This window comes from Benincasa hispida, chromosome 2, assembly GCF_009727055.1.
Source record: "Benincasa hispida cultivar B227 chromosome 2, ASM972705v1, whole genome shotgun sequence".
Lineage (NCBI taxonomy): Eukaryota > Viridiplantae > Streptophyta > Magnoliopsida > Cucurbitales > Cucurbitaceae > Benincasa > Benincasa hispida.
In genome coordinates this window covers 44,497,695-44,512,160 of record NC_052350.1, presented here as the reverse complement: position 1 = coordinate 44,512,160, position 14,466 = coordinate 44,497,695, and the positions used below count along the sequence as shown (strand labels likewise).

Genomic DNA, 14,466 nt, shown 5'->3' with positions numbered 1-14,466 from the left:
AACCAGCCTTATCCAGATTGGTCGTGGACCCACAATGGTACCCTTTGTGAGAATCTTCAACTGCTTATGAGCAGATAATTAAGCTACCATCTGTTATTTTGTCTAGTTAAAATAATAATATATAATTTTAAAAAAAAAAACTGTTGTGAAAGTACTCTTACAAACATTTGGATTCTTTTTACAATTTATTGTTATTAATCTTTGTAGAGCTGTTGACATATGTATATAAACTTATGTTTCGCTGCATATATTATTTAATTTATTTATTCAGTGTGCCTCGCTTTACTCAGGCATCGCCTCTCGCCTTGAAACGGTCAAGGGTTTTGTCGCCTTAAGATGCACCTTGTGATTTGAAAACACTGCTTTTAATGAAGGTACAATATCTTCCGAAAAAAGGAGGGGCCAAGGATCCGCACAATAGATAACCTGATTGATTTACAATTCCTCACTGCTTATACTAATTATTGATTCTTCGCCATGGTCAATAAATAGCCATATATCTTTCTATCATTGATATTAAAATGGTCAATCTTTCAAAGTTGAGTTGCTATTGATAAAATCATCCGTGATAGCCATTGGATAGCTTTAAGTGTTAATCTTTCCAAAGGCAATTCAATTTGATGAAAGTCTCTTAGTGATAACCACTGATAAGTGCTATCGATGATAGCCACTAATAGAAGTTATTAGTGATATGACTTAGGTATATATCCAATTTAAATGAATTTATTCATGATATTGGCGTATGACTTAGGTGGAGAAATCAGTGAAATCAATTATAATATCTCTATTGATAGACTTATATCAACTTATAGCTTTAAAATGTTAATTTGAAAAGTTGAAATAAGTTTTTTTCAAGTTGATAACTACTTAATTAAAAGTTTAACATGATAGTCACTAATAGTCTTAGGTGTTAATATTCACAGTTAATTCCAATTGGATGAAAGTGTATAAAATGAATAGCCCACTGTTAATGATAAGCAAAATTAAAGTTAATATTTCAATTTGTTTAATATTTCAAGGATTGTATTCAATATTTCTTCAAATTGATAGTTATCACTGGTAGTAGAGTATTAATATTTCTCAAATTGAAAAGCTATCAACTGGATAGCAGCTTATCAGCGATAGTAATAATAGTAGTTATCAGTGTTATCTAATGGTTGCTATCTAATGATAGTTTTCAATTTGAGAAAAAGCAACAAGAAGCAATGAAATGGTAGGCTACACTTGGGTCTTTGTATTCCTTTTACTAATATGGTTATCATTGATAGTTGCTATTAGTGGATTTTGGACCCTATTGTTGTATCAAATTTCTAATATAATTTATCTTGTGCTTATTCTTTTAAATTAATTTGGGTCTGATTGTTTATTTATGTGCAACCAGCTCTTAATTAATTACTTAAAGTTTAATGTCAGAAAACTAAGTATCACTAACAACTCGAGGTGAAAGAGTAAGATATGAAACTTAAAGGACCTAATGAATACAAAACTTAAGGAACAAAGAATATTTTATTCATAATAATATTTATTAATTTAGTTTAAAAATAATATTTTGGTTTCTAATACTTTTAACTTGGTTTATTTTCAAACTCTAGATACTTTCAAAACGTTTCATTTAATCTCATCTTTCAACCTCATTTATTTTTTTTCCTATACTTATAAAAAAAAAAAAAAGACCATTTTAGTCCTTATATATTTTAAAGAGACTGAAGTTATCACTTTTTAAAAAAGTATCGAGACCAAAAATTGAAAGTATATATAATCAAAATGAATATTTTGAAAAGTAAAAGTAGTCAAAAATGAACGAAACTAAAAAAAATATAGAAGTAAAATCAATATTTTAAAAAGATGAAAATAAACTAAAATATAAAAAAGTATTTAAGGCGGATCACGCATATCAACGGTACTCTTGGAGCTGGGTGTTTTGAAGCTTTGAACTTTGGAAAGTCCAAACAAAACCAAACGCTCTTTAAAATGTAAATAATTATAAATTTAGCACAATAAGCATGCAATTTAGCAATTGCTTTACGACATGTCGACTTTCCGTCCCACCAATCATTCCTTCATCAGTCTGTTCTTTCATACCATCCTTCATTGTCTTTTTTTCATTATTACAATAATATATAATAATTAAAACGTGAAACTTCCTTCCCATATTTTCATGTTGCCAACTTAATTCCCTAATTAACCTAATCCTAAGTTTTAGTGTTAGGTTGTGAATTTGGAACGGAAGGGGTATAATTGACATCTACTCAAAGAATGAACAAAGTCATGAAAAGAAGCATAATACGGTGTCGAAATTGACAACTTAGGACAAATTGGCCTAGGATAAGGGGCTGACTTGGGCCCAAGGCAAATATGCTCAGTCTTGGCTAAAGGCGAGGCTGAGCCTTAACCAAATGCCTAATGGGACCATGCTTGGTCTAAAGATCATTTTAATGGCCCATACATATGGTCGAAAAGAAGATTCCTCGGTCAAGGCTGAACCTAGCCAAACATGAAACACAAAGCACACCTCTTCGCCATATCAAGTAATAACTAAGTCAACTTTTTCTATAAATACATCATTATGGTCATATGAAGTAACTTAAACTTTACTGATTTCCTTCTCCATTTTAAACTTTTCATCTCTAACGCTTAGAACATCAAAGTCCAATTTTCTTTTGTTTTGCGGGTCATCTCCTTTTCAAATTACAAATTTAATAAGTTGTTGCCCCACGTGAAAGGTCAAGTGCATCAGTGTCTAAAATTTAGCTAAACGGTGTTGGTGAAAAATTTAATTTTAAAATGGAAAAAAAATGAACCTTTTGAGAATCCCACATTGTTAAGGTTAAGAAGTAGAATACTTCCTTATAAACCCCCTGCCTTGAGTTGTGTAGTTGGGCCCAAGGAGTAAGAAAAAAAGTGGGTATGATCATCAAACAAATATAGTGTGTGTGTGGAATTTTTATTTTTATAAATAATAAATTTTGTTTATTATTATTGTTGTTGTTGTTTGTTTGTTTATATAAAATAAAGATAGAAGAATCAAATCTTGGTTACGAGCACTCCTCAAGGGACGCATTAAATATAAGGCAAGACCATTGTAAATTTTATTATTTATCTCAAACCATTCTAATAAGTGGCAAAAAAAAAAAAAAAAAAAAAAAAAACAGAGCACCAAAGAACATATAGATCATTTATCGTGGACATATGGATCGTAATTTGACAATTTTGAGATGATTTTGGGATTGAAGATCAACTGAGGCTAATGTTTGATACTGATGTCAAATGTGACCATGGGAAGTTGCCTAGATCAGCTTCTTTTGTGCGATATGAGGTGAGTGCTGTTGCTTCTTGATATCTGGGACCTCCTTTCGGGCATAACCTAGGTCTATCAGTTTTGGACCCCTGTCTTCAAGAACATGAAGAAAAACTACAAAAGCTATCTCCTAGAAACGAGCCTTCTTCTCAAACGACGAAAGCTAATCCTTATCCAATTGGTTTTGAGCAAGATTCCAACCTATTTCCTTTAGAGAGGCTGATGAGACACTTCCTGATGTAGTGTGCCTTTGTAATGTTTGCTTTATTTTTTAATTCAAGTTACTGTGTTACTGTGCACTAATTGTGGTTAAAATATTTTTCCATAAGTAGGGTTGTTTTCATAGGTTGGTTTGTCGCTCTTATTTATAGGGGACCCTGGGATGTAATTGAGATATTATTCAAGAAAACTCCAAGACTCCAATCTACATTATTTCCTTTGAAAGGGGTTGGTAAGGGCATGGTTGTTAAAATCGTACACGAGTTGTATCATACGATTCAACTCGAAACAGAGAAATCGATACAGATCGTGAGTGTGAATAGAAAATAATACAAATCGTACGATTTCAAAGATGAATCATGTGAATCGTTTCAAGAATCGGATCGTCCGATTCAAGAAATACCAAAAGGTGAAGAAAGGAAACGACGAGGGAAAAAATACCTCGTGGACGTTGGATGTTGCGTTACTAGCCGGAGAAGACAATGTATAGTTATCGGTGATTAAAAGAAAAATGGAAGGAAAGAAAAAATAGAGACTTGCATTGGTGCAAAGCAGTCACAAAGAACAACGCAAAAAGAAGAAAGAAGAATGTGAAGTAGTTGAAAAGACAAATGAAAAAGTTTGAGAGGAGGCGTGAGAAAGAGTGAAAGGAAGTGAAAAGACAAGTGTTGGAATAAGTGATTAATATCATAATTCAATATTATTAACCAATTTCAATTTCAAAGTCTCAACTCTTTTCTTTATAATTAATAGTTTACTAAATTTTTCTTTTTCTATCATGTATACAAGTGTCACATGTGTGACTCTTCATTTCTTTCCATCCTAACCATTAGTTAAAATTTTATTCTTTCAAAGAAGTTATATTGTTTTTAAACTTCAAAGTTTCATACTTATTTTGAAGTTGATTGATGTTTTTTTTATTGGGTGTTTACAACTTTGGAGTTAGATATGCTTTCAAATTTATTTTAGGGTTAGTTAAATGTTTGGCTGATTATTTCTCTTTGTTGGACTTTGTTATTTATATTTATATTCAAACGTTGTTCATTAAATTAAAACTTACAATACATGATACTTTTCGGTATACGATACCTTAAAATTCCATTTTGATACTTGTTCCGTTTCACGATTTAACAACCTTGGGTAAGGGGGGAGAATCTCATCTAGTGAGTTGGGATGCGGTCTGTAGACCTTTGGATATCGGAGGCTTAAGAGTGGATAACTTCAGATAGTGGAATGAAACCCTAGTAGCCAAGTGGTTGTGGATTTCCCCTTGAAGACCAACTCCTTGTGGCATCCAGTTGGTGGATCATGTCCTTTGGGATTGTTGGTGGGCTCTTTATATCTAGGAGTGATTTTTCAAATTGTTTGGGGTAGGTGTTGGGCTTGGGATTGATTTTTCCCATTGTTTCCTGAAGGTGTTGGGATTGAATTTGCGGCAGATGATCTTCTATGCTATCCTTCAGAGTTTTTGGGTTGAAAGGAATGATAGGATGTTTAGATGATCTTTGCTATCCTTTGGAGTTTTTAGCTTGAAAAGAATGATTGTTAGGAATAATGGAAAGGTCTTGAGAAGAAGTTTGGTTACTAGCGAGGTTTAATGCCTCTATTTGGGCATCGTTTCTATATGTTCTGTAATTATATGCCAAGTTGAATTACTAGGAGAGAGACCTTTCTTGTATAGTCAGTACTCGGTAGCTAGGCTCCTTTGGGGTGCGCTGTTGTTTTTTTTGTATGCATGTGGTCATTTTGTTTTATATCCCTCAATTCCTTCTCCATGAAAGCTTGATTTCTATTTGATAATAAAAACTGTCAAACGTAAAATTTATGAAATACCTGGATAAATTTTTTGCAAGTAAAACAAGGTTGTTATCCCATCTTCATTTTTCTTCAGTAGTTCCCCCATACTATAGAGTACTGTCTCAGAATAATACGGAGTGAAGACACTACATTAAAAGATACAGAAGGATTAAGATAGCAGGAAGAGACAAATGATGAAACTTCAAATAAAGGGTACACAAATGAATAAAAGACAGGAGCAAAAGATAAAGTTGAAAGAAGCACTACCTGAAGGAAAGCATCTGACGAACAGGTTTTGAAGTTGGCATCACCATGAAAAGAGAATTTGTAAAGAATTGCAGTCTTCGTCTGGCCTCAAGATTAACTGGAATATTTGAAGCTGAATCTTTAATGGTTAACAGGGAATGCAATCTTTTGACTTGTGACTTCTGTCGAATCATAGCAACAATTCAATCCCATAAAAGAATAAACACATCGTGAATGAAAATGAAGCCCGAAGGATTAAAAGAATAATACCAACTCTGGATCTTTGGGCCAATTTAACTTTGTAAACAGGCGACCTTCATTTCTGGCTTTTACCAATATGTTCCATGTTTCATAGTGCCCCCTACAAAAATGCAACATCATATGTCAAAATATAAATCAAAATATGAGTACTTCAAGTAACTAACTATAAGTTTCAGACCTCTTGTCACCGAAAAGGATATCATGGTGCACCACATCATACAAATCTTGAACAGCCTTAACAGCCCCTTTTTCCAGGTCCGAAGTTTCTGGCTCTTTCTATACAGCCATAATCAAAGTGAAATACAAAAAATACATAAGTCAAAAGTGCAATGACTTAGATCAATTATCAGCTTAACGCTACCCCTCTCATAAAGACCACAGATGACAGATGTATCCAATTATTTATAAAATAATTGCTTACCGATACTCTTTTCATAAAGACTACAGATGACAGATTTATCCTTCAAATCACGACTCACTGAGATATATAAGATAATCTCCAAAACATATTCTAATTAGTTATTGTCCAGACAAAATCTAGGATAGTCGAAGGAGTTACTTAGCATCAGTCCACAGATTAAAATACATAGAAATAATTGAAAATAAAACCCTTCTACTAAAATTTTCGGTTATTTTTTAAAATTACAAGCTACATGAGCCACTTGTAATAACTCTGTTAAAAGTAAATAGCTTTCAAATTTAAAGAACGGTATGACTTGACGTTTTGCAAACTACACTAATGTTGAAACTACTTTTAAGATTTAAATTATGCAATTTGAGAATTTAAATTTTCTGAACTACAAAGGTTTTGTTTTGAAACTATCCTACCAAGGTTGTTAACTCGTAAAACGGAACAAGTATCAAAATTAACATTTTCTTCTTAGATTGACACAATAGCGACACCAAGAACCACAGCATCTACAGTTATTTCATCATTCATATTTTCAATTTCAGTGATATTCTTGAATCGGATCATAACAATTCAACCCAACTTGCACTATTCAATATTCTGGGACTAATAATTCCTCTCAAATCTTATTCAAAGCACAATTTAACTCGTTTTACCTCCATTTCAAGTTGAATCGTACGATACAACTTGTATATCGTAAGATTAACATTGATCCTAACAAATAAATCACAGAGTATTTTTGATGAATGACACCAAACAACAAAGAAGTGTTTTTACTGTTTTATTATAATTTTGTAAAAGATGATTTTCTTAAACTTACTCCTCAGAAAAGAAATTGGTGTTAAAGCTCACACCTGATGTTTCCCAACAAGGTATAACATTTAACTTCTTTTTTTCTCTTTCTTTTCTTTTTCTTCCTCTTCTTGTTAATATGAAGAAGTTACCCACAATGAAAATATAAATAGAATTACATAATACACCTCAAATTCTGTAGTTCAATAAACTCTAAACCATATATACGAACCAGAATACCCGTCAGAGCAGTTATTCTTGTAATCACAAGTGGCAGCTTATTTAGCTGGAAGTCATTTGGAATGGAATTGTTTGCTATACTGGCTTGAATGTCTTCAAATACCCTTTCAACCCTGAAAAAGCACAAGAAATTAGAAAAAGGTCTTTTTTTGCAACAATTTAATTTTTATGCATCATACCCTTTTTTTTTGACAAAAATATATATGAAAGAGGAGAGCTGCTGGATCTAACATGTTCGTTTTTGGCATGCCAGCACCATAAATTTCTCCTATTCTAGTCAATTGCAGAGTTTACCCGCTTTTTCCTTTTTAATTTTAATGCTCTCCTCAACTCATGCTCTAGGCAGATATATAGTTTTCATCATATACCTCTTTCTGGTCAGTAAAGGTGAGGTTTGCATGTATGATATATTGCATTACTAAGCTTATAAAGAAAAAAGAACCATATGGAGACTGCAAGGTAAATACCACATCCTTCCTTCCCCAACTAGTAATTCCGTTAAGATAAGCTTAATGGCATGGTAACATTCCTGTACTGCATATTTCATATAGTCATCTCTTGAAATACGCTCCCACAACTCATCCTGCGAATCTCGTCTCTCAACAGCAATATCCTTAGCTAGAAATATCTACAGTTTCATAACCACAATCATGTAGTAAACAATTGGAACTCAAAGCATCAAGTATTAAAAGCATGAAGTCCCCTTTTTTCAAGTGATAACTGACCTTGCTGGCAAGAAGAAAAAGGGGCCACTGAACCATGGGAAGATTACCCTTGTTTTTAGGCATTTGAAGTAATTCCATTTCCCTATAAAACCATAAGAGTTTGAAAAAAAAAAAAAAAAAAAAAAAAAAAAAGAATCTCAGGCAAAAGAAACAATCGAAAAACATCAGATAGCAAGATTCTCTAGACAATATACTCACAGGGTTGTAATATAATCTTCTTCCCGTAAACTTGCTATGATTTCATTCCAGAAGGGAGAAAATCGAGCAGCATCAAACTTGTCTTTCTCAACAACCTTGACAAAAAGCTTAACATGATTGCATGAACACTTTCCATAAACGATAAGCAAAAATAATGCTTGTTAACACTCGAGACAAGATGCAGACAAGCAAAAATAGTGCCTAAATAAAGGCATTTGAGGAAGCAAAGTAACATGAGCATCAAAACCTATCATCGATTCAATCCTGTTCCACATGCCTAACAACTTTTTTTTCTCTTTTACTGTTTATGTACACAGCTCATCAAGAGTCCACCAAGTTGCCTTTCCCTTTTCAATCTTTCGATTCTCTACTCCCAATCTCCAAAGTACTTCATTATCCACCCTAACCCCACCAGGAAACATAATGTTAAATTACAATAGCATTTCATACCTACAATGCATGCATACACTAATTTTCTAGTAGCCCGTTCTAGGCTGACATAAGAAAAACTTGGCACTTCAGACACTTAACAGACTATCAAACTAAAGTGTCAGATCTTACAACTACTTTCTGGGGAGGAACAGCTGTTCCATTGAGGAGGAATGTCGTAAGCAACCGCTTTCAGAAAGTAACGCAAAACAGAAAGAGCAGAGTTTCTGAAGAAGGCTTAAAGGTGCAAAGCTAAGAAGCAACAGACATAAAGACACACCAATTGCTAAAAATATAGGACACAAGCACTTTGGGTATACGTTACTTTTGTTTCTAATTCTTTTAAAGATTTAGGTGGACACATATAAGCCCATTTAAAGGAATCCAATAATAATTGCCCAGGGCCCTAATAAAGAAACTTGATAAAGTACTGAAGAAAAGAAGAGAAACCTAATAATGAACAAATGCCCGACCTTCAAAGCCAATTTTCCTCGAGAACTTCAATGACATAAAATGAATTCAGACTAAGACTGTAACAATAATTAGAGGTAGTCTACATCAGTGTTTTTAAAGCTAAAGGTGCAATAGATCGCAATAGCCTTCTGGACTTAAGCGCAAGGCGCAAAAAAAAAAAAAAAAGTGCACTTTTTTTTTTTGTGAGACACACTATATATAGAAGTACTATATAAGCATAGCTGAAGTTGAAATACAAAAAAACGACCCCTTAAACACAAGAAATTTTACATTTTGGATATGTATGAAAAAGCTCCAAAGTTTAGGGCTTTGAGTCTTGGGGCTTCACAAAAGGCACATGCCTCAGGCACGCCTTACTTTGTGAGAAAAGGCGGGACTTTTTAAAAACATTGGTCTACATGGGAACGAAATGTTGCTCACGCCTATAATATGATGCCCCAACTACCGCCAACTCTTTTCATAAATCAAAGGAGAACTTACCAAATGTAGGACCCATATCTAAGGTTGCAATTGAAGAGTTTTCTTTGGGAGTTTAGTCTTGGAGCTATAACACACTTGATATACTACAGACACCTATGCCTAATTTTTCACTCTCCCCTTTTTGGTGTATTATGTACTCGCCTCATTATGAAGATCCAAGTCACCTTCTTAATTGTGTTCCTTTGCTTTCTGTTACTGGGCCATTATTCTTGACGCTCTTGGTTGGTCTTTGGCTTCTCTGAACTCAACCTATGATATTCTTGATTACATCTTCGATGACCATCCTTTCCATTGTGAAAAGAACTCTTTGGCTTGCTTTTAATTGAGTGCTGTTTTCATTCCTCTAGCTAGAAAGGAATCGTTGACATTTTTTGAGATTCTTCTTCTTCCTTTAATAGTTTTATGGATTTAATTTTGTCTCATGCTATTGGACTTTTAATTTCCCACTGGAAAAAATTTATGTATATGGAGTTTTTACTCTGGATTTCCATCATCAATGAAATTGTTTCAGTTAGGAATGCGATCAATGTCTCACATCGATTTAAATAAGGAGATGATCATGACCTCATGGGTTTATGACTGAGGACAACTATATGCAATGGTATAAGGCCTTTTAGGTGAAACCAAAAGAAAAGTCATGAGGGTTTATGCCCAAAGTGGAAAATATCATACCATTTCGGAGATGTCTGAAGTTTTGTCGTCCCTAACAAATTGGAATCAAAGAAGGCCCTGTCGTAGTCATGTTGATAAAAATCCTCTAGTGTCGAACACGATATAGTCATGGTCAGAATATCCATTCATGGTTGAGCCTTCAGACAAAGAGTGTGCTCAAGTGTAATTCGAATGGATGACTACTCTGTGGTTGAGTTTGCGGTGCGCTTAATTGTAATTCAGAGATCATATGACTATTTGAAGGAAGGCTCAGTGGTCCTTTATTCGAGGGAAGGATTGTTAGGAATGCAATCAAAGTCCTACATCGATTAACTAAATGGATGATCATGGGTTTATAAGGGAGGACAACTATCTCAATGGCATGAGGCCTTTTGGGTGAAACTAAAAGCAAAGTCATAAGGGGTTTATGCCCAAAGTGGACAATATCATACCATTGTGGAGATATCTAAAGTCCCATCGTCTCTAACTTTCTTTTCTAAAAAGAAAATGTATAACTCATCGACATCAATTTCCATTTGGTATGAAAATTATATATATCTTTAAAAAATGTATATTTCAATTGTGTTCCTGCAGTGTCCTCAATTTTAAAAATATGGTGTGTCGTCATGTCCCTACCATATGTTTATCTCGTATTCCTGCTTCTTAGGTTGATCATTTATTAGATTTAATTGGAAGATGAAATGTTATTTTTTAATAGTTATGCCCAAATTTCATGGGTTGTGATTATAGAAAGTCTTCTTGGATTAATGGTTGGGTTTGAAGCTTTCATCCATTTATTTCCATTTGCTAGCACAACTTGCTACTTTCAATCCTTCTATGGTCAAGATTCTTCTCTTTTTATTATGGAGTCCAAAGATGAGGATATTGTCTTGGTTCTGTCCTTTGGCTTGGATTGATCTGCTTGATGAGGAATTGTCTTCGATTCGAGAGGAAATGGTTCTTTGTAGTTGTAAGGAGTACTATGTCCATAAGCTTCTTGATATCCGTTGTCAGTACCCAACTTCTCGAAGTTCATGTAGCTATTAAAAAAATCAAAAAATCCCAAAAACTTATTGGAGAGGATCTGAAAGTTTCTTCTGTCTCTCATTTAGTTTTTTGTTTTTTGTGTTGATTTAGATCTCAACGTTGTCATTGATAATTCACAACATCCAATCTTTTTTTTTCCTCACTCCCTCATGAAATTTGTAGCTTTGAGCATTAGTCTGCAAATGAGAAGCATAATTGAGAGAATTTCTTCAATCATGTTATATTGTTGCTATATATTGTGTAAATTGACTCCTTATTTTAGTCCCTATAGCTTGGCTTCTCTTCTTGAAATTGGGAGAGCTTTTTCTAGTCGTCTTTGGGTTTTTTCTTTTTGTAAAATTTCATACATCACTGAAATTATCTCACATAAAAGAAACACTAGTATATCTCAAACATTTAATCAATGTAGTTTGAAGAGGTCAATAGATCTTTCTTAAGATCAATCAAAACCCTCGAAAAAGAATGCTTCAAACTTACATTACAAAAAACAGGAAAAAACAGGGGAAAAAAAAAAAAGACTCATGCCAAAGGCCAACTGTAGTAAATCAAGCATATTTCTGAAGCAAGGAGGCAATAAGGGGAGCTCACCTGACTTGAAGGCCGATTCGAAAACCTGCAAAAGATACATTTAGATACAAGATAGAGGGGAAATGTTTTCTAAAAAAGATGAAATGTAGTTTAGATTGCCATCTTATTAAAAATACCCAAGCCTCTCTTGGAGAGGAACATGTAGTGTGTTCATAAAAGCTCCAGGAAACTGCTCAAACAGTTTATGTAGGGCTTCCAATGATCTAATCTGAAGGCAACAAAATGAAGGGAAAAAAAACAGAAAACTAGGTAAAAATGAGAAAGGGGAGAAGTTTGACTTCAACTACCGTACAAAAAGCAAGAATTTCATGCATTTCAAGCAAGTACAGATGTTGACATGTTAGATTTCAGACCAAACCGCTGCATAACTTCATGACATCAACAAAGTTAATTTATAAGAAATGATCGTTTTACAACCTTTGAATTTGGTTGAGTGAGCCAATTTTTCATCTTAGCCTATTAATGGTACTTACTAGAAATGACATGTTACAATTAGCAGAAGGTATTCCATACTCTTAATAAATTAGATACTACGGTGAAAGACGCTCTTATATCATTAATGGACCCAAAAGCTTACGCTAATGGGTGAAGGTAAATTTAATTATATATATCATCTAACACTCCCTCTCACTTGTAGGCTTAGGAAACAACGTTGCAGAGACTTGAACACAAGACCTCCGTGGACCACCTACTCCGATACCATCTTAAATCACGAATTAACCCAAATGCTTAAGCCAATAGATGAAGGTAAATTTAATTATATACCATCTAATAGATGTAAATAAGATTCTACATGGAACAACATTACTTGTGATGAATATCAATTAATGTAATTTAGCTTTAATAAGATAACTAATAAAGATTGCCTTAGTAATTTATCTGATATTAAATTAATTAAGAAAACTTTAACAGTTGAAAAAATAAGAAGCCAACCTTACTTGTACATACGTGTCCTTCAATTCTAGGTTGTACATCTATGCTTTAAGTTCTAATTAACAGTGCATAATACTTCATTATAAAACCACACCAATATCAACAATATCGTTTGTTTAGAAAATGATACAAAACTTTTCATTAATACTCCAAGATACAAAGTAAACAAAGGCAACAAAAGTGAAAAAAGTAACAACAATAACTAACAATTATTAACAATTCAACAATATTATCGTAATTACAACTCATATCAACAATATCATATTAACAATAAACCACACTAATATAAAAGTTATCTTAAAAAGAATAATTCTTGATTCATAATATTATTCAATTGATTCTTAGGTTATTTAATAATATGACCGGTTGGAAATAGGGGTTTTAACCTAGGAGCATTTATGTAATTGTATAAGACCCCTAGGGCTTCCTACTGTCTATTTATACAGTGATTCCCTGTGTATTTAGTGTATCAATTTTAATAAGAAAAGTCTTTATGTCGTGGTTTTTCTCCCTGTACTAGGGTTTCCACGTAATCCTGTTGTTTTCTCTCCCTCTTCTCTTTTTTAACATGGTATCAGAGCGCGGTGACGAAAACCTAGTTGTTATGGAAGAGAATCAACCTCAATCCTCCTCTGTTGATGGGTCTTCAAGTTTCGACATGAGAACGGCAATCCGAGCAGTGGTAAAGGAATGTTTTCAGGACGCCCTACCGGAATTAATATCTGTCGTTCAGGTACAATCTTTGGACATAACAAGGGCTACGTCCAACTTAGTCTCTCACCACCTGGGTTTATCTACATAAGGTAATATACGGATCAATAGATTCGATCAAATCCGATCGCTCAGAACGCATAGGACCGCCTAGAGACTCCGAAACACTCTGGCTGAGAGGAACCTTCGTATTTCATCATTGGAAGAAGCTATTCGACAGCGGAGAAGAATCAGGTCTAGTCACACGACGCATTGATCAGTTGTCACGGTATCTCAGGACGTGAGGGAAAAGCTGAATCCTCCTCTGTGATGACTTCAAAGTTTCGGCATGAGAGAACGGCAATCGAGCAGCGGTAAAGATGTTTTCAGGAGCCCTACCGGATTAATATCTGTCGTTCAGGGTACAATCTTTGGAAACATCCTCAGGCAACCAGGTATCACTATTCCGAAACAAGTCAGAATCCGATCGGAGCTTAGAGCCGACCGCGAGGAACCTTCGATTCACGATCGGCGAGCTATCACGATCAGGGCAGAGTCGGCGGCGATCACGGCAGATTCAGCGATCTCGGGACGTGAGGAACAAGCTGGCCGCGAGGAGGTGTTGACCGTCGATCGGGAATTATCAGGGCAGAGGAACGTAGTATGGGGCGAGGAGCAGAGGGGGGAGATAAATTAGGGTTAGTACTGGTCTGGAGCAAACCGGACCGGTTCGGGTCTTCTGAACAGCAGGGCAGAGCCAGCCACCGATATTTTTTGATTTTTAATTCGACCCAAACCGATCAACCGAGGCAAAACATTGTTGTTTCAGTCCAACCCGAATCACTTCATTTTAACCCGGATCCGACCACGACCGCGAAAGCTTTTTCCGCGGGGCAATATACAATGAACTCTTACCGATCCCCAAGCATTAACACAACTACGGACCCAGTCAACTCAACTCGTCATCTAGCTTAATAACCCAACATTGA

General features: G+C 34.6%; 1 protein-coding gene and 1 pseudogene across 2 annotated transcripts in view; one reads left to right on the top strand and one right to left on the bottom strand.

Moving 5' to 3' along the window:
- LOC120071146 overlaps positions 1-78 on the top strand; it is a 1,168-nt pseudogene extending 1,090 nt beyond the window's left edge.
- The window catches only part of LOC120070710 (callose synthase 9-like), a 90,840-nt gene that overhangs the window by 18,146 nt on the left and 58,228 nt on the right, over positions 1-14,466 (bottom strand). For both annotated transcript variants that reach the window (XM_039022559.1, XM_039022558.1), the window contains 10 exons: positions 11,971-12,062; positions 11,855-11,879; positions 8,186-8,280; positions 7,988-8,069; positions 7,730-7,890; positions 7,255-7,375; positions 6,000-6,097; positions 5,831-5,921; positions 5,582-5,742; positions 5,351-5,460 (listed from right to left, as the gene is read on the bottom strand). In XM_039022559.1, the coding sequence (XP_038878487.1) occupies positions 5,351-5,460; positions 5,582-5,742; positions 5,831-5,921; positions 6,000-6,097; positions 7,255-7,375; positions 7,730-7,890; positions 7,988-8,069; positions 8,186-8,280; positions 11,855-11,879; positions 11,971-12,062 (1,036 nt within the window). The remainder of the gene's footprint in view (positions 1-5,350; positions 5,461-5,581; positions 5,743-5,830; positions 5,922-5,999; positions 6,098-7,254; positions 7,376-7,729; positions 7,891-7,987; positions 8,070-8,185; positions 8,281-11,854; positions 11,880-11,970; positions 12,063-14,466) is intronic.